Source organism: Brettanomyces nanus, chromosome 2 (genome assembly GCF_011074865.1).
Source record: "Brettanomyces nanus chromosome 2, complete sequence".
In the NCBI taxonomy this organism is placed as follows: domain Eukaryota; kingdom Fungi; phylum Ascomycota; class Pichiomycetes; order Pichiales; family Pichiaceae; genus Brettanomyces; species Brettanomyces nanus.
This window is the reverse complement of record NC_052375.1, coordinates 898,116-918,714: the sequence shown is the minus strand read 5'-3', so window position 1 is coordinate 918,714 and position 20,599 is coordinate 898,116. Positions and strand designations below refer to the sequence as shown.

Here is a 20,599-nt window from a genome sequence, read left to right as displayed (position 1 = left end):
ATTGAAGCTTGAAATGTAATCTGCTCTGCTCTTGCAATCCCCAGTTTTTGACGTACGGCTGAAGTCGTATATAATTTTTCACTCGAGATACTTTCTTTTTTTTCATTCCTCTGTACTATGGCTGACTAATAGAAGGTGAATAGTGTCATTTAAAAGAATACATGGTCCAGTTAATTATTAACTCCTGTTTTAGTCCATTGGTATCATTTGATTGAATGAAAAATTGGAATCCTTCGCAAAGTGTGTCAAGAAATCGCTTTAGAATTGATCATCAAATATGTCTTCACATACGAATTCATACGCTCGATCCAATCGTTCCAGTTTGAATTCGTTAGATTCCAGTATTTCTAATAATGCATCTCTTCAAGAACCCGCTCAGATCGATCATTCTTCTCTTGAGGCAAGTTTTGTGTCTCTTCCTAATCGAATAATCACTCGAACCTCAACTATAATAGATGCTATTAGAGATGATAATCAATACGCCAGCGAAATTGAGTCCAATAAAGTTTCTCCGGCTACTTTTGGTGCAACCAATCCGGAAGAAAATACCAAATCTCCAGATGCTCTAGCCAATTATAACGGAGAATATAATAAGCAGGACTTCATTGATCGTCCTCCAGATGGTACTTTATGGGGATGGATAAGTGTTATGTGTGCTTGTTCTCTCAATACTTTTAGTTGGGGTCTTAATAGTGTTTTCGGAGTATTTCTCAACTATTACGTCAGTTCGGATAATTTTCCGGGTGCTACCATGGAGGAATATGCACTTATTGGGGGACTTAGTGTGGGTCTAAGTTTTATGCTCTGTAATGTAGCCAACACTCTAGTGAGACGTTTTTATTACAAGTATGTCATGTCTGCAGGTATTGTTTTGCTTGTTGTTTGCTATATGTGTGCAGCGCAAGCTACCACTATCGTTCAGTTTATCATGTTACAAGGATTTCTCCTTTCTATTGCTTATGCTTTATCTGCCGGTCCTACTTTTGTCATTATTCCTACTTGGTTCCTTAAAAAAAGATCGATAGCTACTGGAATTGCCACTGCTGGTATCGGTCTTTCTGGTGTAATTTTTAGTCGATCAGTTCAGGCTATCATTGACTCAACGGGCAGTTATAAATGGGCTCTTAGAATGATCGGTATAGTTTGTGGTTTCATGCTAACCTTAAGTATGCTTCTTATCAGGAGTCATCGTAGCTTGCAAATCGATACAGGTCGTTCACTTTGGGGCGATATCCGTGCAAGTTTCACTAGGTGGGATATTTATCGTCAAAAACCAGTGATGTATTTGATTCTCTGGAATTTCATCTATAGTTTTGGCTACACTATTCTTCTCTTTTCGATGTCTTCCTATGCCACTGCAATAGGTCTTACTAGCGCCCAAGGATCTATTGTTACTACAGTTCAGAGTGTAGCTCAGGTCATAGGAAGGCCATTGTTGGGTTGGTTATCCGATAAATATGGAAGGGCCAACGTTACTTTGGTTGTCACAACTTTAATTGGTCTTCTGTCATTCTGCTGGTGGATTTTTGTGAAAAGCTATGTCAATTTGATTATTTTTGCTTTCTTTGTAGGAGTAACCGTTGGTATTAACTGGATTAATTTCTCTCCACTATGTGCAGATCTTGCTGGTGGTGGAGATGATTTGCTAGCTACAGTTTCCTGGCTATGCTTGATTGGTGGTCCTCCTATGATAGTCTCCGAGATTATTGGATTAAAAATGGAAAGGCCAAACGATAGTCAGCCATTTTTGTACTGTCAAATATTTGTTGGTGTTATGTGCTTTGCTAGTGTTGTTGCTCTCTTCCCATTTAGGGAATTTAAAATTCATAGAATTCTACATGCAAGACGGGATTTAATTCAGAAGAAATCAAAGGAGATTCTAGACTGTGAAGATCGTACGAGATTGAATAGATATAACCTTCTCTTAGAGAAGAGTTCAAGGGGTTATATTATCCGTTGTTTCTATCCTATTAAAGCATAAACTCAAGTAGTTAATATAAGTATATTCCGGACAAGCAGCTATTTAGCAGCTATTAAGGCCGTCGATAATGCATGAGGGTCCTTTTGCTACCAAATAGTAACTAAAATAGGTTACTCCGCCACAAATTTTATTGTGGCTAAGAATATTTTTCTCTCGTTCATTTAGATACTTTGTTTCTTCTTGAATAACTACTTTTCCAATACTATTCATCACTTCTTAAATACATTCGATGAAATTACTACGCTTGTTTTCAACCTCATGCAGACTGCTTCAATCTTCGTGTAAAGAAGGTACATCCATTAAATTGGACATATATAAGGCCGGAAAGCCTATAGTCGCGAAGAAAGACGAAGAATACCCGGCTTGGTTATGGACTTTGCTGGATAATGACAAACAGATGGAAGATTTGAAGAAGACTGATTATTTTAGATACAAGAGACGGTTGGTTAAAAAGAGGAATGTTGCCAAATGCAAGATGAACAATTTTTTGGCCAAGATGTGAATGGCCTGGCCTGACCATAAGATCTATTTACTTGTAATATATAATTTAACCTTCCTTCGATGTCCATTTTAAATCTTAACTTCCTCGAGACTGTGCACAGCCTCGAATAGTGAAAAATCTCTTATAGTTCATTATGAAGAGACGGCAGTTATAATGTCTTCCTCTTCATTGTCAGTGGTCCATTTGTCACAATTTTTTGGTCGCTTGTTATCCAGATGTTCAAATATATAGGTGGAAAAGTTCCTAGATTTGTTAAGATCTTTAAACGGTACAAAATTACCGGATCAAAGACTGCTACTAGAAGGAGTGTGAGAAGTAAGGACTCGTCGGTCTCTTCAGGCTCGGTCTCTTCAGGCTCGCACTCTTCAGGCTCGGGCTCCCCATTTGCTAATTCATTAACCTTCCAGGCTTTCATGATTGTTGGTGCCATGGGAGCAGGATATTCACTAGGAAAATCTATGATCACGGAAAACCCACCAACAGACTTGTTTCCTTCAGGCTCGACTACCAAATTAATAGATCTTCCTGTTAAGAATTCCAAAGAATATGGTGATTACGACAAGTTTAAAAGATGCATATTACGTATTTTGGAATCTCAAGGTTACACTTTTGATCAGAAGAATAACAAGAATGACTATTTGTTTGAGGATTCTTTTATAAGTAAGGATTTGGCCCAAGTGATGAACGACGTTAGCCATTTTCAGGAGATTTTTTGGGGTAAAAAGATCGATGATATTGACGAAAAGAAGTTTATATTTTATCCGGAAAATGCCTCTCAAGTCAGTAGCATCCTAAAGTATTGTCAGGAGTTTCGTATTCCTGTGTTCACTACTGAACAGAGCTATTTGCACTTCTCAAAGAAGATCCCATATAGAATGGAGATTAATTTCAGTCGAATGACTGGTTATGAAGCTGTTAAGGATGATGATTCAGTAATGGATGTTCAGCCAGGGGTCAATTTACATGATATTAACGAGTATTTGAATGAAAAGGGATTTCAAAATTTGAATTCCACTACATCTCCGCTGGATCTGTTGCTAAGTTCGGTAGGTATTGAACTTACCGATTCATCAAACAGGCTTTTCTATAATAAATTTGACAAATCACAGGTTATACAGTTTACAGCAGTGCTTTCCGATGGTACCGAAATGACTGTGGACAGAAATAGTGAAGGCTATAAATTATTTGAGCTTCTTTCCAGCATCGAAAATTCTTCAGCAATAATCACGAATCTTAGAATGAACGTTTTTATGAAATCTGCTCAATCTAAGGATTTATTAGTGGTTCTGGCGTTTAAATCAATCGATGACATCAATTCTACAGTGAAAGAACTTAGCGCGCAAAAAAGGATTTCCCAATTAGGAAATATAGGATTCGTTGATAGTTCGAAATGCAGGACATTGGAGGAGAGATTTGAAGGATATAAAACGTTTGCAGTATTGAAGGTTGCTGCAGATCAGTACAGTAGACTTGGAAGCAAATTTAACAAGGGATGTGATAGGTTTAAGGTGTTTAAGATAGATATCAAGGATTTGGATGGATATCAGAGCAGTTACTATTCGAATCGGATGGATAAGCCTGATTTGAACCGGAATGATAAGCCTGATGCAGATTCCAAAGCTTCCAGTGCACTTATAGTATCACGGGATCTTCTAAAACAGAAATTGTGCAGCTATTACTCGACAAGTCATCTACTGGAGACTGCACAGACAGATAAAATGATAGTTGAAGGAAACCCTCAGACAGATTTATTAAGAAGAATTAAACTAAGTTTGGATCCTGCCAAGATTCTTAACGTAAACGTTGACATCATAGCGAAGGCAGGAGAAACCCAGACCAAACTCATATAGTCTTAAAAGGACATGTATATATTTCAAATGTACATCCGTACACCGCGAAGTCTTATTTGGATTTCTCCTTTCAAACTTTTTCACATGAGCACACAAAAACTGGTTGTATGGCTTCTAACACCTTGTTCATTTGGCTGCATTATTTCTTCCCGAAGTGTGGAAAGTGTGAATTTCAAGAGATCTGTGTGACCCCATCTTTAATATCACCGATTTATCTTTTATGGCGAATCATATGAAAGCAAGTGGAGGAACCGATGGACCCAGTGGACCTAATGCGAATGCCACCGGGTCTGGTGATCCTTTTTTGGACATACCTGAAATGGATGCTGTTGACTCTCTGTTGAGTAGCAACAATCAATTACAACCAACAATAACGACTCCCAGTTCCATTACAACTACTCCAAATAGTAAGGTGCTCAATCCAGATGTATCTGTATTAGCCATATATGGAAATGATGCTAGTAATAGTTATACATTGTCTAAAGTGGCAGATGATACGGTCAAGCACGAGAGTCATATAGATATGACTGCCCCAAAGGAGTATTACGTCAATAACAAGCACGACGACGAACAATTGAACAAGATGATATCGTTACGTAAGCCGAAAGGTAAAAAGATTGGATTGAGTTCGTCGAAACGGCCTGCCTTTGTGATGAAATTATGGAATATGGTGAACGATAAGGCCAATAAGAAGTATATTCGATGGATTCCAGATGGAAAGGCATTCCAGGTTAGTGATCGAGAGAGCTTTATGAAGTATGTTCTTCCCAAATACTTCAAGCACAACAATTTTGCGTCTTTTGTGAGGCAGTTAAACATGTATGGCTGGCACAAGATTCAGGATATTAACTCTGGATCGTTAATTCAGGGAGATGAGGTGTGGCAGTTCGAAAACCCGAACTTTGTAGAGAGTCGAGAGGATTTATTGGACAACATTGTTCGAAATAAGCCTTCCAAAGAGTCTGGTGATGATGATATTGATATTAGCGCACTTCTGGCTCAGCTGGAAGCAATGCGTAAGAGCCAAAAGATGATTGAGGATGATCTCAGTCGGGTTCGGCAGGATAATGAGATGCTCTGGAAAGAGAATTATCTGGCTCGTGAGCGTCATAAAGCACAATCGGAGACTCTAGAGAAGATTCTAAGGTTTTTGGCTACTGTCTACGGTAATAGCAGTACAAAGCTTTTGGAGAGTATGAACGTTGGAAGTGGTGGTGGTGGTGCAGATGCTCTTGACTTTGTTGCCAAGAACTCTCCCGCTGTTCAGAATCAAAATCTCTTTGATTATCATTATGGTGATTCTTCTTTCCTGGCTGCATCACCTACAGCAGCTGCAAATGGAAATAGATTGATGATTAGCAACAAGGCATATACACCGCATCCTTCTGGAAGCGTTATTTCGTTGGCAGCCAGTTCAAGGACCCCTCACAGTACGGCTATTGCAGAGGAATCGCCTTTTCAAAGCATTCAGGACATTCAGGACATCCAGGACATCCAAGAAATCCATAGGGGTCCAGAGAACAGAAATTTAGACACTTATCCTAATTCTCAGTTGAATATCGGTCAATCTCCTCAACTGGTTAATTCTCCAAGAGGTTATTTCCCTGAACTTCCCACCACGCCTCTAATTCAATATCGTCCTTTATCTGATCTTCCTCAGGAGACTTCGCAAGTTCAGCCGGTTCTGCCGGTTCAGCCGGTTCAGCTGCTTCAGCCGGTACAACCAGTTCAGCCGGTCCAACAAGTTCAGCTGGTCCAGCCAGCTCAATCAGTCCAACCTGCTCAACCAGCTCAATCGGTTCAACCAGCACAGCTCTCTAATCCCGGTAGAGGCCGTAGTTCTTCTCTCTCATCGAACCCTGAAGAATTAATGGGTAATATACATAGTCAGCTCAACAAAAACCAAGGAACTTTGAAACAGATGAACGAATGGATCAGTAAATTGTCAGGAAAGCCCAGTGAGGATATCCTGGATAACAATCAAGACGATCTTAATGGTCTATTGATGCCCCAATCGTTTGATTTAGATGGAAGTGGCCTAGATCTGCCTAGCAACAAGATTAACGAGCTGTATGATGGTATTCGTTCTGGCCTCGATATCAACTCACCCACAGATACCACACAATCGGCACAGACGGTACCGGTTGCCAAAAAGAGGAAAGCTGGCCAGTCTTCTGAGCCTGTCAAGCGTAAGAAGTGAAGTGTCTCTATAACTAATATTCACTATATATCTACAAGAAATCCGATGGATTATGAGTTGTAGAGCCTTTTCTAGGAGCAGATATTAACCCTGCTGCTTTCTGAAACTGCTCGCTGTTCTCTTCCAATGATAACGGAAGTTGACCATCATCTTCAACACACTCCCACTTCAACTTACTAAATAACTCATGTCTGAGTAATAGTGCTTCGTCATCGAATTGTAGTGGATCGAAGTCCGTTCTTCCGTGTAATTTGGCGTAATCTTGCAATTTGTGTAGCGTTTTTTTGTTGATAAAGCTCTTGTTTTGAGTGTTATTCCTCAACATATCCACCAAAACATTGACTAGATTGAACCAGTTGTCGAAGAAGTCAATATAAGGTAACTGTTTATTTAGTAGGTCATTGGCCAAAAATTGGCGGCTTTTCATTCCAAACGTCTTGGAAAAGAGATCAGAGAAGGCTATGCAGTTATATAGCTCCCCTCTATCAGCAAAATGGCGATTAAAAACTCCAAACGTACCTGCGTTGACTTGCAGTGTATTTTCAGGGTCCAAATGGGTCTTTTTAACGAGGTTCCAAGCCTCGTCCACCCTATTGTAGCCCAAATAGGTACCAATCAATCGATTGAACAAATATGCAGTCATATTAACACCCGTCTTACCTTCTCTTCTATAGTACTCGAGAAGCTGCTCTGGAGTATATGTCTTCGATAGATAATGAACGGCACTATAAAGAATGGGCTGATGAGAGATTCCGTGATCGTCCATCAACTTGAGAAGCTGCAACTTCGGATCAGTTCTTCTAAACATCCGGAAAACGTAGTACCAGGTGTTATTATTGGCCATGACATGATGGTCCCTCAACTTTTCGAGTCGTGTGATTCGAGGACGATAGTCGGTAACGCAATTTGCATAGGAGAGTAAGGCGTTATCAAAGTCTATATCCTGCTGTATCTGAGTAGCTTCAGCCATCTTATCAAGAACGTCAAACCCCTTACGATCCTGCACCATGAAGTGGAAGTGGCTCACAATGTTCAAGTACGACTGTTTAGTGAGAACCTCTGGTGTAGCTTCAACTATCTTCATCAACGATTCTCCGATCACCCCATAAACAGATGGGTGATACCTGTAGGATGTTAGCTTTCCTATATAGTCGTTGATGGAGGCAGCTGTAGCTGCCCGGGGTACTTCGGGTAGATATGCTCGCCATGGCCGATCTGCCATTTCTGCGTATGGGTACTTTGATTTTGTCACCAATTCCCCCTCCGGAGGACTGATATCGAGCAATCTCTCTATAACTGTGTCTTCTTGCACGTTTGACCTCACCTGCGATTCATTTAGAAATCGACTGTTCATCATAGGAGTAGTCAGGTTCACCTCTAGATCTGATTCTTCTCTATGAGTAATAGACCGACAGAAATGCCGAATTGTTTGAGACTTGCTGGCTATTCCTTTAACAGAAAACCTGGCCAACCTACGGCTTAGAAATGTCACTTCCATTGTCTTTTGTCTGAATACTGGTCTTAATCTATGTACAACAAGTGATCATAAGAAAACAGTGAAAAATTGAAGTAAAAAAATGCGATCTCCGAGGATTGAACTCGGGACCTTCAGATCTTCAGTCTGACGCTCTCCCGACTGAGCTAAGCTCGCAACACTTGTTTCTGTGAGGGGTTTCTTGCACACACCCTACTATTCTACTACATTTTCTTTTTGGTACACCCTGAGTTGTCTGACTTAAACAAGAGAACAAAAGGGGACTAACCGTGAACCTTACACTCAGAGAGCTTAAGCATCAATATAATATTAGACTAATTCCTTTTCATTAATTAATGCTATTTATTAAATATAAATCCAACTAAAGAACTATCCATGCCAAAAATTTGATGAGGAATTTTACTATTCCTCTAGCAAACCTCCACACTTCTACAATCATCCATATACACCAAAGCAAAAACACTATACCACACTCTACTAGATTGTAGAATAGATTCATTAGTGTATTATTGTGATTAGCCGAAAGTCTATCAATTCTCTCACCCAAATCCCTTATCTTCAGAGTAACTGAGGTATTGATGACACCATTCGTTCGATCGCAGTAGCCCAAAGACTCTTCAATTTGAGTGGATTTCTGATTGTTGAATACAGACAACTTTTCTATGGCAGCATCGATTTCTTCGATCTTATCACCAAGTTTTCTAGACTGGCATTCATTTTCCACCTGACATCGTTCGAATTCTTCTAATTTGGAGTTGAAAGCTTGGGTATTATCAGAGATTATGGAGCCAAAATCACATTCCGCGTTATCTATCTTCAATCTTGAGAGTCTAAGCTTGTATTTGAGACGATTGATTGACTGCACTTGTTCTTCCGGAGTCGAGTAAGTGATTGCTGATACTTGAAGCATAGAGCTATTGTTACTTAGACTGTAAGGTGACGAAGATTTACTGGATACAGGTGGAGTAGCGGACGGATCGAGTCGGGCACCAGGAGCACTATCAGCACTCTGAGATTGTGATAGGCCCTGTAAGTGATGCGGTGGAAAAAGAGTGGAAGAATGATCACTTCCAATACTCCATAGATGGGCTCTGACAGATGAAGGAGAAGCTGCCAATGGAGCAATAGCAGCAGGAGCCTTTATATATTGCTCATGACGCGCCATGGAGGCAGAGCTTTCACTTGTTCTAGGAACAGATCCTTTGCGTTCGAGATCATCATCTTCCGGCGATTCACCATCAAATCCCGAATATAGATTTTTACCACCTTTAGGAGTCTCGGGAAACCATAATTCACCATTGGAGTCGACCAGTTGACCCCAATGACTGTCTCGCCAATCAATATCACCTGAATATTCATATGAATTGATTTGCCAGATCAATCGAGGCTTCTTGTGTCGACTAAACATCTGTGAGGGTAGCTTGATTCGGGCCAAATCACCTTTACGTAGAGATATTCCTTGCTTTTTTCTGATTCTCCGATTTCTGATGATTTGCAGAGGATTGAAAACACCCTCAACGCCAGGATAGGAAGGATTTCCGTCCTTATCGTTGTGAATCTTATTTTGATATCTTTCTAGAGAGTTGTAGTAACTCTCCATCATCATTCGTGCTAGATGTGCCTTTGCATTCGCTGCAGTTGACGTATTGAATAGGAGAGACGTAGATGGTGAGGTGGATGTGGATGGTGATGTAGATGAAGGTGCAGACGGCACCTGGGGCGGCACCCGGAGCGGCACCTGCGATGTCGACGCAGACGGCGACGCCGTTCGACCGTCTTCACCGTCTTCACCGTCTTCTTCACCACAGATAGAGTCAACCGCCCTCTGATAACTGGCCTGATCAATCTTCAAATCACCCATCAACTTGGATCGATTTCGAACCATTTCATCCAAATCGTTCTGTAATCCATGACTACCATCATGCGCTTCAACCACCTCTTCTGCCATCTTCGTACTGGAATTATCATCCGTCTCGATCTTGCTCAACTGAAGATCACTTCCAAACATCTTAAATGTCTTAACACCAGCCATCTGAGTTGAAGGCTGTGTCGCACTAGTTGATCTCGGTGGTATCTCCTGAAAAGAAACCATGCAACTAAAGAAGCCACAACCAGAAAAACGTCTGTCCACTTCATCCTTTCTCAGAACACATCCGTACACCAAATGAAATATTATAGACGGATGATTGGATTTTTGGTTTCAGGTCTGTCTGTCTGTCTCTTCATGGTGGTCACTTACTCTTTATCCACCAATGTCTTACTACTTCAGCATCATTGGAAACAACGATGCACCTCTTTATGAGTTGGAAATAGGAACTTATCATCAATCGGGAGACGGAACTCCGCATTTACCAAAGGAAATTCATCAGCTTGAACAGTTCATAGTAAACTCTTCACTAGATATTCTTCAGGACATCCAGTTTAAGAACAACGCTATATTTACAAAGAATCTTGACAATTTCTACGGATATCAAATATTCTCCTACTTGACTCAAGGAAATGCCAAGTTCATCATATTAACAGATCTGAAAAGCCATGACGAGAGCTTACGTCAGTTCCTAATAGAGATAAATGAGCTCTACGTTAAGACTCTTTTGAATCCATTTTATACAGTTAATAATCCTATAACGAGTTCTGGATTTGATACCAGGGTTCGATTATTAGCGAGGAAGTATCTTTAGGCGGCGACCGGCTCATAGCCAGTTCATAGCCGACTCATAGCCGACTCATAGCCGACTCAATACCTTCAACAACTCAATACTATCTCCAGAACTCTTCCCTAATTCTCCATTCAATACCTTCATCTTATCTTCTATCAAACTCTTCAAACATTGGTCAGTTTGCTTCATCTTATGAACGTTATACTTCATATCCTCCATCAATCCAACAAGTCTCATTCTAAGCTTTTTCTTGTCTTTATAAGAGTCGTCAATCATGTCTATCTGTGTCTGTAGTCTGTCCAATCTTTTATCGTCAATGTTAGTCGCTTTTTCATAGATTTGTTCAATTCTCTCTGGTTTTTTCGATGTCACTTTCGACCATTCAACTTGTTCTCCATTTAATCGATCCAATTTGCGTCTATACACCTTTAATGTGTTCAGATTTCGAATATTTGTCTCATTAGGTCTCATTCTTATTGGTAGATGCGATTTATCTTGACCCTGTCTTGTTTTCCACCAACTTATGTCCATTTTACCTTCCATAAGGTTCTTTGTAAACGTTTCTTTCACTTTTCGAGCCACATCTACCAGTTGTGGATCCTTTTTTGATACTCCAAAGTCAATTCGTCGACAACACCAGATCAAGAGTTGTCTCATCTTTTGAGGATCTGGCAAATCTCGATCGAAATGCTTGTAAAACTCTTCAATAGGTACCTCTGAATGAGGCTCTGCTATGAATCCATTTCCAATTGACGATAACCTCTTACCGCGATTAGATAATGATGATCTTCGTGAGTATCTTCTGGATGGTTGTTCTTCGACTGACAATTTTAAGGGCTGTTTTGAAGTGATATCAATGATGGGGTCGACAAGCTTTTCTGGAGCAAACAGCTCACCCGGGGCTTCACCCAGAGCTTCAAACGTCTCAGGCGTCGTATCCAGGGCTTCACCCAGGGCTTCAGATGCCTCAGGCGTCGCATCAAACGTCTCAAGCCTTTCACCCAGGGCTTCAGATGCCTCAGGCATCTCATCCAGGGCCTCAAACGTCCCAAGCGTTTCATTCAGGGCCTCAGATGCCTCAGATGCCCCTCCCAGAGCCCCACCCGACCCCGGCTCAACCTCGTCAGAACTAAACCAACTATCCTCCTCACTCTCTACATCCTCAGCCTCATCATACTCAAGAACATCCAATAACGACTGACCTACCGACTCATCTGGCCGTTTTACTCCATCCTTTCTGGGTCGTCCCCTCTTACGTCCCTTCTTTATAAGCTTAGTTATCTCTCTAGTCTTCTTTTCCGTCGCCCCCTTCTTCGCCTTCCCCCCCTTTGCCCCCTTTGCCCTCTTAAATATAAACCCATCTTCATCTTCTTCAAAGCCCTTCTTCCTTTGTTCTTGACTCAATTCAATATCAACTTGAGATGAAACAGGTGTCGGCTGTGATGATGATAGTAATCGTCCTATCTTTCTAGAACGCGTTCTACCTATCTTCTTCTCTTCTGTCCACTTTTTCTTTGGTCTCATCACTTTATATCACCATAAACTGACTTATGTTCATTAGCTATGATGGTAAACAACGCGATAACAATATACAAAAAGTTTGTCTGCCATTTAATTTTACGTGCAACTATGAATATATTTAATGCTATTTATTTGATTGACTGAATACGTCACCGACTGATGATGGAGGTATCGTTCCTGGTGTATCTAGGGGTGGTGACATGGCCAATCCAGGGCTGGGAAGAGATAAGAGGGTGTCCCTGGTGCCACCGGAAGTGACACTGGGAGTCCCACCGGGAGTCCCACCGAAAGTTCCACCGGAAATCCCACCGGAAGTCCTTAATCTCGATTCTAGTATCATTCGTCGTCTCTCTAAACCACTGCTACCCTGATCCGCCACACCCAAGTCCATCTGTTCTATCAGATTGTAAGGAGGAGATGTAATACCGGACGTACCTGTTACAGATAGACGTGGGGTCATTAATACAGGAGAAGGTGATCGGGAAAGACTTCGAATGCCATTGTGGCTCCTTCTATAAGGCATTCTTGGCCGAGGAGCCACATAGCTGAAGTAATCTCCCAATTCGCTATTTGGAGAGTCGTCTGATGGTATTCTAGCCTTTCCAGCACGAGACAGCTGGGCTTTAAACTGCTGTTGCTTAACCTTTTCTTTCAGACTCTCCATAGATAATCCACTAATACTAGCCGAGCTTTTATGGTGAGCTTGGGGCTGTATATCTGAACTACCGGGAGTAGTTGATGGAGTGCTGCATTCTGAAGTGGGTTTGATAGATCTGAAGGTGGGAAGATGAAGAGAACTACTTGATTCATTGCGTTCAGCATAGCAGCTCTCTTTTTGGCTATTACTGCTGCTAGAGTCGCTTGCAAGAGCCGACTGGCCGGACTGAGCCGACTGGCAGGATTGAGCTGATTGAGCTGATTGAGCTGACTGGCTGGACTGAGTCGTTTGACCCGTCTGACCCGTCTGAACGGATTGTTGAGCCATCGATGAATTAGAAGGCAGCTGACCTTCCTCCACCTGCTGTGCCTGCTCCTCCTCCACCATAACTTCATTCAACGTGTTATTTCTTTCCAGAGGAGAAGAAAAACTGCACAAATCAGCCAAACACTCCAACCAATGACTGGCAACCTCTTCAGAATGACATCTGAACGTGTACTTAGACTTAGACTCGTCCCTTGGATGGATTCTAATCACAAACTTATGTGAATCATCATCTGAAGGCATCACTGTCATATCATCAAGTAAATACGAGTTAACAGGAGTGGTCTCATGCTTCCTGTCTTTTGTCTTGAACTCGTGTAGGAAGTTGAAAGTGAGAACGTAGTAGAACTTGGAATAGTTCTTTAAGTACTTTGATTTCTTTTCCATGTATCCACTCAGAATACACGAACTGATCTTATCTATCTGGTAGGGATAGACAACATCCGACTTCTTTCTTATCTGCTTGACTCTATCCAATGATTGCTTTGCCGTCAAATTGAGTAGATTGTGGGAATTGTCGTTGGCAACAAAGTAATCCCAGTCAATATTTGGTCCATTACGTAAGAAGCCATCGGAAAGATCTGCCACAAGGTTGTCTTTGACGGTGTCCAACTCAGCATTGATCAAATTGGAGAAAATTCCCATGCAGCTCTGCATTTCTCCATACAAAATAGCTTCTAACTGAACGGCTTTCCTCTGTAAATCGGCATAAGCCTCTTTTAGGTGGGCTTCTGTGAAAAGCTGGTCTTTTAGTTGTAGATCAAGCTTAAGCCGGAGCAGATATGGATCAAACTTTGGATCGATATGGTCAAACTTTATGACGGTTCCTAAACTGGTTTTCGACTCTCCCTTGGTTAGAAGTTCAACCGAACTGATATAATCACTCAAAATGGCCCCCGTCTTGGCTATTTCTATCTTTAGTTCTCTTGTTTTGAAGTGAGAAGAGCCCTTTACAGAGAACATCTGCTTAATGGCATCATTCAAACTTTCCTTCAAGTTCTCGAGCCTCGGAATCAACTTTAAAGTGAGTTGATTGTATGTAATCAATTCTCTTTCAGCCAAAGCAGCATGATTATTGTATAATGAAGTAGAAAGAGACATGATAGAGTGATCACCAGGAGGTAAGAAAGCCTTCTGGATGAACTTACCCAATGTAGTACACTCTCTGAAAGGATCAGACCCGGATTGCTGCTGTTGCATGTCTATATACATGTGTTGTTGACTAATTTGAGACAGATCTGAAGTACTCATACTCTTTTTCAAGTTCTTAGCGGCTGTAGAAGACGAGAAATTGGATCCTTTCAACTTAAACTTGCCGGAATTCTGCTTCCGAAGGATTTCCAAGTTCTCCAACATGGCCTTATTGCCGAGATAGGTCTGTTTTTTGAATATAGAGGTCTCCTTGAAGTAGAAAATAATTTGTTTGAGGATCATTTTCCAAACACTGAAGCGACGGATGAGTTGTTCGACAGGACGAGGATCATCAATACTTCTGATAGGCATATAGTAAGGTGAATGATAATCATCCAATGGAAGAACAGCAGAATTGGCAAACATGGAAGGTTGAGGAGGTATAGAAGTTGTAGATGGATTTGGACCGTATAGAGATGCATTGAAGGCTGAAGGGGCATAAGAGGAGGCAATAGAGGGAGCATAAGTTGATTGACCAAGAAGGGCAGATGATGAATGATTCTGTAGGGAATACGGGGTATTTGCTTTGAGTGGCTGAGAGGAGAATTTGGAGGCAGTCCCGGTGTCTATATCTACCTGGTAGCCATTGGAGGGTGAATCAGACATTCTTGAGGGTGAATTGCGGGATTGGGAGGATGAAGAAGGTGCCAACAAATGAGTTGAAGTAGCTTTCTATATATATAACAGGAGGGGGGCGGCTGTGTGGAGGACGGCGTGGCTGCAGAAGGCTACGGGAGGCCAGGAGAGGCTACGGGAGGCTACGGCAGTTACGGAACTACGGGACTACAGGCTGGACCACGGCACGGATACGGGACAACAAAATTGCCGAGCCACAACGCGCGCATACGGGACTACAAGCTGAACCGCGGCGAGGCCACCAAGTGAGGCTGAGGAAGCCCCAGATCCACTCATCCCCGATACACTGACTACCTGTCATAACCAATATTATTACCCATTATATATAGATCCGCCCTTGCATTTGAGTCATTGTGATTCCCGGATAAATGTCGACCTTGAAAGCATTTATCGTGCCCTGATAACCATCTTCGTACGGCTTTAATAGAGGAGTCTGCTGATGATCGATACTGTCGCGCTCTTGGCCAAGAGCCATAATAAACATAACGTACTGAAATAGAGGAATCATCAGATCCATAATTAGTAGAGCACTTTTGTTGTACGGCGACATTTCACCTATAAAACTAATGAATACGGAACCAAACTTGAAGTGATTCCTTCCATCTGAGTAGTTGTCCAATCTGTAACGACAATCCTGATTGATCCAGTTAGCCACCCATTCTGCCCAATTGGGAAGTTTTTCAGAGTTCACCACCCTTTTGGGAAAGAATTCTCCCTGATAGTTGTAGATATGATCCATTATGGCCAAAAAGTTAATGAAGATAAGCTGTGAGAAGAGGATCCGTTTCCACACAGCCACCTGGCGATCCAAGTTTGGGGCATTGCGGGCGTCACCGATACCACTGTTTTCCATAATAACGGCCAACATTTTACGCTGCTCCAATGGATCATAATTATATAAAAAATACTCAACCATCACCTTAATGAGGAGTTTGAGAAACGATTGATCCACAAAATAGACAATCAGAAGTTCCAATAGAATGATCAAATGAAACTTATTGACGCAATCCTTTTTGAATGCAATTTTAAAACGGGTCAGAGTCACTGAGGATGGAGCCAAATATTGAGGTTCTTCCCAGGTGTCTGTGGTGCCTGAGGTGCCTGAGGTGCCTGAGGTACCGGAGGTACCGAACCTACCGACGGTGTCTATACCTACGGTGCCTTCCTGACCACCCTCTTGTCTACCCGGAAATGTGCCCGGAAACGTGCCCGGCATAACAGAGTTCATGGTAGAGTAAGGGGCAACGGAGAAGAAGAGTTACATCATCGAATGATATAGATCGACGTATCGACGGTATCGACGGTATCGACGGTGTTGACAGTATCGACAGTATCGACTATATCGACCCGTCGCCCGACCCTCCCCAACAGGCAAATCTCGCATCTCGTATGAAATATCTCCTTGGTGAGACTCCTTTGTTTTCTTCTCAATGCCACATTGCTTCTTCTTTATCATCACTGTTATGTTGTCCCGATCTCTCTGTTCGGTCAGATTTGTATCCAGAAGAGTTCCATCGTTACTTCTGGTGTCCAGAAATAGTTATGTTGGCTTTAGAGGTTATTCTACGGGGTTGAACAAAGGGGCAGAGCCAACGAAGGTCTCAAAACCAGCAAAGCCAACCAAATCTACGCCCGCCTCGACTTCAAAACTAATCACAACTACCGCAACCTCCCCCAAACTCACTTTGGGTCAGAAAGTCTCAAGGGAAGTGAAGCACTACTGGCACGGTACCAAATTGTTGGGCTACGAGATCAAGCTATCCACTAGATTACTCATTAAAATGCTTTCTGGTTACGAGTTGTCACGTAGGGAGACCAAACAGTTGACGACGACTACGGCTGATATTCTTCGGTTGATTCCGTTCTCGGTGTTTGTTCTCGTTCCATTTGCGGAATTACTATTACCGGTGGCTTTGAAGATCTTCCCTAATCTTCTACCTTCAACGTATGAAAGCGAGGCGGAAAAAAAGAAGAAGGTGAAGGTGTTGGGTCAGACAAGGAAGAAGGCCAGCACTTTTATCAGGAAAACGGTCCAAGAGTCAGGTTTGCAGATTCCTAAGGTTGATGACGATAAGAAGAAGCTATTTACGGAGTTCTTCCAGACTCTAAATAAAGGTTTGAAGCCATCGCACGAGCACTTGATTCAGATCGCTCGTTGTTTCAAGAACGATCAGGTTTTGGATAACTTATCTAGACCTCAATTGATGGCTATGGCCAAGTATATGGGGCTTACTCCGTACGGAACAGATGAACTTCTTCGGTATCAAATTCGGAATAAGTTGGTGAGGATCATTAAAGACGATAGGGCCATTGATTATGAAGGTGTTGATAGTTTGACTATTCCCGAGTTAAAGACAGCCTGTAGTTCTAGAGGTATTAGGACATCAGATGCTTCTCCTGCCAGATTAAGAGACGATCTTAATACTTGGTTGGATCTTAGATTGAGGAGAAAGATTCCTAGTGCTCTCCTAATCTTATCGTCAACTTTCACTTACGGAGAACATGCCAATGATATGGAAAGCTATTACGATGCGTTACTTTCAGTTCTATCATCAATTCCTGACGAGTTGTACAACATGACCAAGTTAGAGATGTTCCAGGATGATGACAAGTTGAAATTGAATATCTTGAAGGAACAGGATATGTTGATACAGGAAGAAAACGAGCAAAGTAAGGGCATTGTGAAGAATGTTAAGGATGATTTGAATGTGGATGATATAGAGAATGAGCACGAGGGATCGAGTGAACAGAGTGAACAGAGACCTCAAAAATAATAATACTTATACACATGTTCATAGAAACCATCATCATATTCACAAAAGGAAATTATACTAAGAATTGATCAAGTTTACATAAAGATAAAAAGGAAGCGCAGCATTGAGAAGCTTAATCGAATAACTCGCTGATGTTGGCAGGTAACTCGATAATCTGGGTAGAGTAGAACTTCTCGATCTCTCTCATAGCAGGAATGTCATTCTTGGCCAACAAGTTGATGGCAACACCCTTACGACCAAATCTACCACCTCTACCAATTCTGTGGATATAGTTTTCCTTGTTGGTTGGTAAATCGTAGTTAATAACCAAGGACACCTGTTGGACATCGATACCTCTAGCCAAAAGATCGGTAGAGATCAAGATTCTAGAAGAACCCGTTCTGAACTCAGTCATAATAGTGTCTCTTTCCTGTTGGGAAAGATCAGCATGAATAGCAGAGACGGTGAACTTGTTTTCAATCAACTTTTCCGTAAGAGCCTCAACCTTTCTTCTGGTGTTACAGAAGATGACGGCCTGTGTAACTGAGATGGAGGCGTACAAATCGCACAAACAGTCAAACTTGAACTCCTCTTCGTCCACGTCCACATAGAATTGCTTGATACCTTCCAAGGTCAACTCATCCTTCTTGACCAAAATTCTGATTGGGTTTCTCATGAACTTGGAAGTAACTTCCAAGACATCCTGGGGCATAGTTGCAGACAATAGAACAACCTGTGTCTCTTGAGGAAGGAATCTGAACACATTAAAGATCTGTTCTTTGAATCCTGACGACAACATTTCATCAGCCTCATCCATAATGAACATCTTAACATTCTCTGTTCTGAAGAATCCTCTCTCAATCATATCATAGACTCTACCTGGAGTACCGACGACGATTTGGGCACCTTTTTTGAGTGCCTCGATATCGTCTGACACGGCTTTACCACCGATGGAAGCGTGGACGGTAATGTCCAAATGCATACCAATAGCCAAGACGACTTTTTGAATCTGCATGGCCAACTCACGGGTTGGAGCTATGATTAAAGCCTGAGTCTCCTTCAACTTTTCATCAATATTCTGCAAGGCAGCAATGGCGAAGGTTGCCGTTTTACCGGTACCAGATTGAGCCTGAGCAAGAACATCACGGCCCTCAATAATAGGTGCAATGGCCCTCTGCTGAATGGCAGAAGGATGTTCATAACCATAAGCATAGATACCTCTTAAGATCTCAGGCTTCAAGTTCAACTCATCGAAGGTGTAGACGATCTTATCGTAGTTAGTTTCCATTCCGTTGGCATCAATTTGAGGACCAGCAGTAATATTTTCATGTTCCTTTGGAGCAGCAGCCTCAACGGGGGCAGCAGCATCAGCAGGAGCAGCAGCAGCAGCATCAACTTCAGTAACTGGTGTCTTCTCAGTTGTCTCGATCGTCTCGGCGATTGGAGCAACAGGCGTAGTTTCTTCAGACATAATGAATCTAGTAATTGGTTTACTAAGTAGTTTGGAATACAGAAAGATATGAAACCCTTAAGTAAAGAAAAAGAGTTATCTAACTATGAACAAATTAAGGCGACTTATCAGAATCGAAAAATTTTAGGTGAAAAATTTTGAGGCCGAAAAATTTTCAGTGTCCGAAAGGGGAAGGAAGAGGGAGGGGGTGAAGGGATTAGGAAGGGGGGGGGAGGATAAGGGAGGATGAGAAGGGGGAAGAAAGGGGAAGAAAGGGAGGATAAGGGAGGATGAGAAGGGGGAAGAAAGGGGAAGAAGGGGAGGATAAGGGAGGATGAGAAGGGGAAAGAAAGGGGAAGAAAGGGAGGATAAGGGAGGATGAGAAGGGGGAAGAAAGGGGAAGAAAGGGAGTAAAAGAGATTAGGAAGGAAAAGGATAGGAGTAAAAGGGAAGAGGAAGGAAGAGGAAGGAAGAGGAAGGAAGAGGAAGGAAGGAAGGGAGTAGGAAGGGAGGAGGGAAAAGAGTGGGAGTCAAAAGAGAGTAGGGGGAGAGAGGAAGAAGGAAGGAAGGGAGGGAAGGGGGAAGAAAGGGAGTAAAAGGGATTAGGAAGGAAAAGGATAGGAGTAAAAGGGAGGGGGAAGAAGGAGGAGAGGAAGGGATAGGAGTAAAAGGGAAGAGGAAGGAAGAGGAAGGAAGAGGAAGGAAGAAGAAGGAAGAGGAAGGAAGAAGGAGTAAAAGAGAGAGAGTCAAAAGAGAGCAGAGAGCAGAGCAGAGAGCAGAGCAGAGCAGGCCATTGAAAAATATAATTGTTTAATTCAAATGATAGTGGAGAAAGGCATTAGTTAGAAATTAAAAGTAAGTTTAAGGATTAAGGTAGGATCAGGGGTGGGGGTAGGGGTAGAAGTAGCCAATTGGTAGTAGACCTCGTCCCAAGTTAAACCAACCTCATCCCCTCATCCAAGGTCCACGTCCCCCCTCCAAACTTCACGGACTTCACAAACTTAATATATTATTGCTTACACATATTAACGGGAATAAGTCCAAACATTATGAACAATCTCATCCTGTTGAGCCAATCTGTTCAAAGAATCATCGGCCTCACCTCTAACTCTGACGTAACCACAGAGAGCATAGGTAATGTAAGAATTTGGAATGGCCCTTCCATTCTCGTCAACGTTGGCAACATTGATCTGCACAGATGCATGGTCATCAGACTTGATGATTCTGTTAGTTGCAGAACACTTTCTTGGAATGTAAAGCTCGACCTATCATGGTTAGTATTGAATAGCATAAGACCAACCCATCTCATTCTATACTTACGAGTTCGCCCTTATCGTTTTCCATCTTGTTATTTGCTGTTAGAAGACTTGATTAAAAA

General features: G+C 42.0%; 11 protein-coding genes and 1 non-coding gene across 12 annotated transcripts; 5 read left to right on the top strand and 7 right to left on the bottom strand.

Moving 5' to 3' along the window:
• Nucleotides 1-161: 161 nt before the first annotated feature.
• FOA43_002426 (uncharacterized protein) lies at nt 162-1,981 on the top strand (the record flags this gene model as incomplete). The annotated part of the gene is made up of 2 exons (XM_038922722.1): nt 162-169; nt 322-1,981. 2 exons carry the CDS (start codon nt 162-164, stop codon nt 1,979-1,981), a joined length of 1,668 nt encoding a protein of 555 aa, XP_038778650.1.
• Nucleotides 1,982-2,052: 71 nt separating this feature from the next.
• On the top strand, nt 2,053-4,333 carry FOA43_002425 (uncharacterized protein; the record flags this gene model as incomplete). Its single annotated transcript, XM_038922721.1, has 2 exons — nt 2,053-2,058; nt 2,699-4,333. The coding sequence occupies 2 exons, from the start codon at nt 2,053-2,055 to the stop codon at nt 4,331-4,333; spliced, it is 1,641 nt and encodes a 546-aa protein (XP_038778649.1).
• Nucleotides 4,334-4,553: 220 nt separating this feature from the next.
• Nucleotides 4,554-6,533, top strand: FOA43_002424 (uncharacterized protein; the record flags this gene model as incomplete). The annotated part of the gene is made up of 1 exon (XM_038922720.1): nt 4,554-6,533. One exon carries the CDS (start codon nt 4,554-4,556, stop codon nt 6,531-6,533), a length of 1,980 nt encoding a protein of 659 aa, XP_038778648.1.
• A 31-nt stretch (nt 6,534-6,564) lies between these two features.
• Nucleotides 6,565-8,031, bottom strand: FOA43_002423 (uncharacterized protein; the record flags this gene model as incomplete). The annotated part of the gene is made up of 1 exon (XM_038922719.1): nt 6,565-8,031. The coding sequence occupies one exon, from the start codon at nt 8,029-8,031 to the stop codon at nt 6,565-6,567; it is 1,467 nt and encodes a 488-aa protein (XP_038778647.1).
• Nucleotides 8,032-8,111: 80 nt separating this feature from the next.
• Nucleotides 8,112-8,184, bottom strand: FOA43_002422. The gene has a single exon. It is a non-coding gene; the product is annotated as a tRNA-Phe (tRNA).
• A 205-nt stretch (nt 8,185-8,389) lies between these two features.
• FOA43_002421 (uncharacterized protein) lies at nt 8,390-10,060 on the bottom strand (the record flags this gene model as incomplete). Its single annotated transcript, XM_038922718.1, has 1 exon — nt 8,390-10,060. One exon carries the CDS (start codon nt 10,058-10,060, stop codon nt 8,390-8,392), a length of 1,671 nt encoding a protein of 556 aa, XP_038778646.1.
• Nucleotides 10,061-10,280: 220 nt separating this feature from the next.
• FOA43_002420 (uncharacterized protein) lies at nt 10,281-10,709 on the top strand (the record flags this gene model as incomplete). The annotated part of the gene is made up of 1 exon (XM_038922717.1): nt 10,281-10,709. The coding sequence occupies one exon, from the start codon at nt 10,281-10,283 to the stop codon at nt 10,707-10,709; it is 429 nt and encodes a 142-aa protein (XP_038778645.1).
• Nucleotides 10,710-10,754: 45 nt separating this feature from the next.
• FOA43_002419 (uncharacterized protein) lies at nt 10,755-12,049 on the bottom strand (the record flags this gene model as incomplete). Its single annotated transcript, XM_038922716.1, has 2 exons — nt 10,755-11,971; nt 12,046-12,049. The coding sequence occupies 2 exons, from the start codon at nt 12,047-12,049 to the stop codon at nt 10,755-10,757; spliced, it is 1,221 nt and encodes a 406-aa protein (XP_038778644.1).
• A 284-nt stretch (nt 12,050-12,333) lies between these two features.
• On the bottom strand, nt 12,334-15,934 carry FOA43_002418 (uncharacterized protein; the record flags this gene model as incomplete). Its single annotated transcript, XM_038922715.1, has 2 exons — nt 12,334-14,810; nt 15,469-15,934. The coding sequence occupies 2 exons, from the start codon at nt 15,932-15,934 to the stop codon at nt 12,334-12,336; spliced, it is 2,943 nt and encodes a 980-aa protein (XP_038778643.1).
• Nucleotides 15,935-16,481: 547 nt separating this feature from the next.
• FOA43_002417 (uncharacterized protein) lies at nt 16,482-17,792 on the top strand (the record flags this gene model as incomplete). The annotated part of the gene is made up of 1 exon (XM_038922714.1): nt 16,482-17,792. The coding sequence occupies one exon, from the start codon at nt 16,482-16,484 to the stop codon at nt 17,790-17,792; it is 1,311 nt and encodes a 436-aa protein (XP_038778642.1).
• A 112-nt stretch (nt 17,793-17,904) lies between these two features.
• TIF1 (translation initiation factor eIF4A) lies at nt 17,905-19,242 on the bottom strand (the record flags this gene model as incomplete). The annotated part of the gene is made up of 1 exon (XM_038922713.1): nt 17,905-19,242. The coding sequence occupies one exon, from the start codon at nt 19,240-19,242 to the stop codon at nt 17,905-17,907; it is 1,338 nt and encodes a 445-aa protein (XP_038778641.1).
• Nucleotides 19,243-20,246: 1,004 nt separating this feature from the next.
• RPS21B (ribosomal 40S subunit protein S21B) lies at nt 20,247-20,565 on the bottom strand (the record flags this gene model as incomplete). The annotated part of the gene is made up of 2 exons (XM_038922712.1): nt 20,247-20,486; nt 20,542-20,565. The coding sequence occupies 2 exons, from the start codon at nt 20,563-20,565 to the stop codon at nt 20,247-20,249; spliced, it is 264 nt and encodes an 87-aa protein (XP_038778640.1).
• Nucleotides 20,566-20,599: the final 34 nt, after the last annotated feature.